The 3,844-nt window shown below is 55.5% G+C and overlaps 1 protein-coding gene across 1 annotated transcript; it reads left to right on the forward strand.

Moving 5' to 3' along the window:
- Positions 1-1,871: 1,871 nt before the first annotated feature.
- Positions 1,872-3,373, forward strand: M409DRAFT_67754 (uncharacterized protein; the record flags this gene model as incomplete). The annotated part of the gene is made up of 5 exons (XM_033817535.1): positions 1,872-2,160; positions 2,253-2,337; positions 2,387-2,439; positions 2,490-2,601; positions 2,659-3,373. The coding sequence occupies 5 exons, from the start codon at positions 1,872-1,874 to the stop codon at positions 3,371-3,373; spliced, it is 1,254 nt and encodes a 417-aa protein (XP_033665511.1).
- Positions 3,374-3,844: the final 471 nt, after the last annotated feature.

A 3,844-nucleotide genomic window follows, 5' to 3' on the forward strand; every position in this document is an offset into this window, starting at 1 on the left:
AGCAGGTAGATGGACAGCCAGAGATTGTGAGCATTCTTGACAAGCAAGAGACTGTAATCAAAAGAAGGAAGGCTGAGATGCGAAAGCAGAGCGATATCACGTGTTTCTTTAGTTAGACTGGATAGTCCTATAACCTGGTTAGCAACATAGAATGAACTCAGGAATAAGTTATGTTCTTATCCAGGTTTGACTGTATCGTCCAGCTGCTACCTTTGCGTGCTGCTGCTGATGCTGCCCAGACCCGCTCGCCGCCAGCGGGTGCTGCCATATTGCGTCGTGCGTCACCGGGGTGCCGATAGTCAGGCCTGATGCGAATAGTACGAATAGTGCCGTTACGCCTCGACGCTGCTCCTCCTCCCAATGCTGCTGCTGCTGCTGCCGACTCGACATTGACTACTGCTGCTTTACTACAGCCGACAAACCACCACCACTCCCTCTCCCACAACCACCGCTGCCCTCCCCACCCCGCGCGGATCCCGGCTGCACTCCCGCCAGCAGACCTCCACTGCACCAGGCCAATGTCGATTTGAATTTGCATATGCAGAGGCGAAGGTGGTAGCGAGCCGGCACAGCTGCTAACCTTCTGCGCATCCCACCACTAACCACAGCCCGCACAGCGCTTCTCTCGCTGCACCAGCCCTGCTATCCTCTGCAGGCGTTTGGCGCTGACACCTCGACACGCCTGGCCGCCATTCTGCGTTGCAGTCTGAGATTGTCGTGCAGGGAAGACGTGTCTGCCAGGCCTCACCGTCGCCCGCGCGGCCATTTCCTCGACGCACCACGCTCCCCGCCTGCCCAACGGATGACTTGCCTCTCCAATCCATCGGCAATCCGAGCACAGCAAGCACAGCATCTGTGGGGCCCTCTTCCCCTCTGCGCTCCCTCTCTCACTCTCCGCCACGACCACCTGGAAGTCTATCACCGGCTCTCTCCCAGCGCCTGCGTCCTCCAACTGAGACCTGCAGTCTATTCCAATTACAGGCGTGGTCCCCGGTCTCACTCCAGTTGACGACATCCACATCCGCCACGTCGATCCACTCAACTGCCAACCCGCCGGGGAGACGGGTATATCTTTCTGGGTGCGCTTGCTCGACGGCCCGGTACTCGAGCCCTCCATCGTCGTGTCACTTTGGGTTCAGCAACGGTCGACGATCCGAGACGGAGCTGGCAGCGACGGTCATCAATCTTGGATGACAGGGCCCGTCCTTGCGATCAGACTCCCCCATCTCCACTGCGGCCATAACCCGTCGAGAACGCACGGGACAGGGACAGCAGAGCCGCAAATTGACCCAGGGCCAAGCACGAAACTGGGGCAGGTGCCTGTGCGCGGCCACTTTGTAGCGCCTTCCAAAGGGCGGACGTGACAACGATATCAATACCGAGCGCAACCTCCAACTGCTCGACCTCCATGTCGTGTGGAACGGATCCAAGGCCCTCCTACCTCTATCGATTCATCGCCCGCGTTGCACAGTCACCGCGGTCACGCTCTCATCATCACCAGCGCCCATCCGCCAGATGCGAGCGACCTGATTACCTCTATCGATATCCCACCTCACCTGTGGATCGCATTGTTCGGTCGTGGTGACGAACGACTCGAGCTTGTCCTTACCTTTCCGCGCTGCGACGCTCTACCCCACGCTCACCACCACATTACCTGCCCTCCCGTTGGTGGTTGACAACTTCAACGACGATCCGCTGGGGCCGGCCATTTCATCGTTGACAGAGGTTGCATTCACCCTCCTCGCACCTTGGAAGTCTCACAAAACCTCAGCGCTTCCCAAGGTAGAACCACGGCCCTTGTCCCTTCCAGTCCCAGAAAGCCACTGCAAACACAAACTTCCCTCACAAGTCAACGCGCTTCCAGAAGTATGATGGCCCGCAGTGGGATACAACTCATTGTTCGCCAACAGCCTACGAGGGCGCAGGTCGTTCAAGAGAACAACCCCAAGAATCGCAAGCCCATCGATCCTCCTCCCATCATCGAGCTCAAGTACGACGACCGAAATGACCCCCAGAACAGCCAGTGGCTTGTCAGCCCGCGCACGTTCATGATGGTCATTCTGATCCCCGAAAGAGAGGGAGGAGATCCGATGGTGGGAAAGCATTTGATCGGACAGACTGTTTCGAGCTTGCACAGATTGAAAGACATCAACAACAAGGGTGAGTCAGATGTCTGAGGCCTCGGGGAGTGGGAGGCTGGAGTTTGAAACTGCAAAAACTTCGATGGCTGGGTGCTAACACCATTTCAACAGATGGAGGCTTCTTCGTCTTTGGAGACATTTCCGCCCGCAAACTTGGTCGCTACAAGCTGAGGTTCAGTCTGTTTGATACAGAGAAGTGAGTGCATTGAATGTCAATCAACCAACGCGTCGCTGACTTGAAATAGGGAGAAGGACGTGGTCACGTTCATGGGGTCCGTCGATTCTGAGTCTTTCCCTGGTATGCTGTTCACATCTCTCGTCGAAGGCGATCTGTACTAACACGTGCAGTTCTACCACAACGCGACTTTGGCAGCATGTCCGAATCGACACACCTGACACGCACCTTTTCCGACCAGGGCGTCAAGCTACGCGTTCGCAAAGACAATCGCGCAATCCCTGGGTCAGTACAATCGATATGATGGCGATTGATTGAATGCTGACGGTGCTTTCTTTCTAGAATCGGCTCGAAACGATCATTCAACGCGTCACCACCTGAAACGACCTCCCCTGGGCTTCATTCTGGCATGTACGGAGGCGCCGTCCAGGACCATCACTACGGCGGATCAGTCCATTCACCAGCAGCGAAGCGCCATCGATCAGGGAGCGAATACGACAGTTCACACATGTATCAGCACATGCCCATGGGAGACAGTGCATATGGAAGTAGCATTCCGAGCGCGACGCGTTACAGTGAGCACTCTCGCGTTCACAGAGGCTACAACCAGCAACAATCACCCATGAGTCTGTCGATGATGGGTCGAGTTCCGGCGAGCATGGGATCATCTGTGCAGACCCCAGGCTGGCAGAACATGCACCAGACCAGCGCATTACCGTCACCGGCATCAACGTCGAGCAACACCCAGCAGCCGTCATACCCAAGTGTGACATCACAACAACAGTCGTCCTCATTGTTTGGGGACCCAGGATCGGCGAGCTCGATACCCAGGAACTACTACAGCAGCAGCAACTACCAGTATTCTGGAACGGGACAGTATCCAGGTCCGCAGTCTGGCGAAGTTCAGAGCGCATATTCCGATCTCCATCAGATTCCAGACGCCGCAAATTTGACAGCAACGCAGAGCCAGGGATACGGTCAAGGGTACATGCCATACGCCACCGAGCCGAGCGAGGTACCTGGCGCGTATGCGTACATTGGGGAGCAAAAGTTCTAGCAGGATCATGACGCCACGTCGCGCGGGCTGGACAGACGGGTTGCAGTAGGGCAGAGTTATGGATTTGGTATCTATGGGAATGTCGCTCATGCAATACCAAACCCCCTTCTGCCCACGACTGGATCAATGGAACCACGTTCGAATACCGGCGGAAACGAACAAAGCGACTCTGAGAGTGATTGAAGTCAGAGACCTAGCTCAGTGGACAACGCCATCGAAACTTGATTTCCTTCTACCGGCCAGTGGGTAGCAGTGGCAATACCTTCGAGTGAAACACGGTACCCAAGAGTTTGGAGATTGAAGCAGCACAGAGGAGTGCGAAGAGTTGGAACGAGATCTTGTCAACGCGCAGCCGAACCGTACCAGCACTGCAAAGAATGCGTAGGAGGACAACAACAACAACAACAACAACAACAACAACAACAACAACAACAACAACAACAACAACAACAACAACAACAACAACAACAA

The sequence above is a fragment of the Zasmidium cellare genome (genome assembly GCF_010093935.1).
Source record: "Zasmidium cellare ATCC 36951 unplaced genomic scaffold M409scaffold_25, whole genome shotgun sequence".
NCBI lineage: Eukaryota > Fungi > Ascomycota > Dothideomycetes > Mycosphaerellales > Mycosphaerellaceae > Zasmidium > Zasmidium cellare.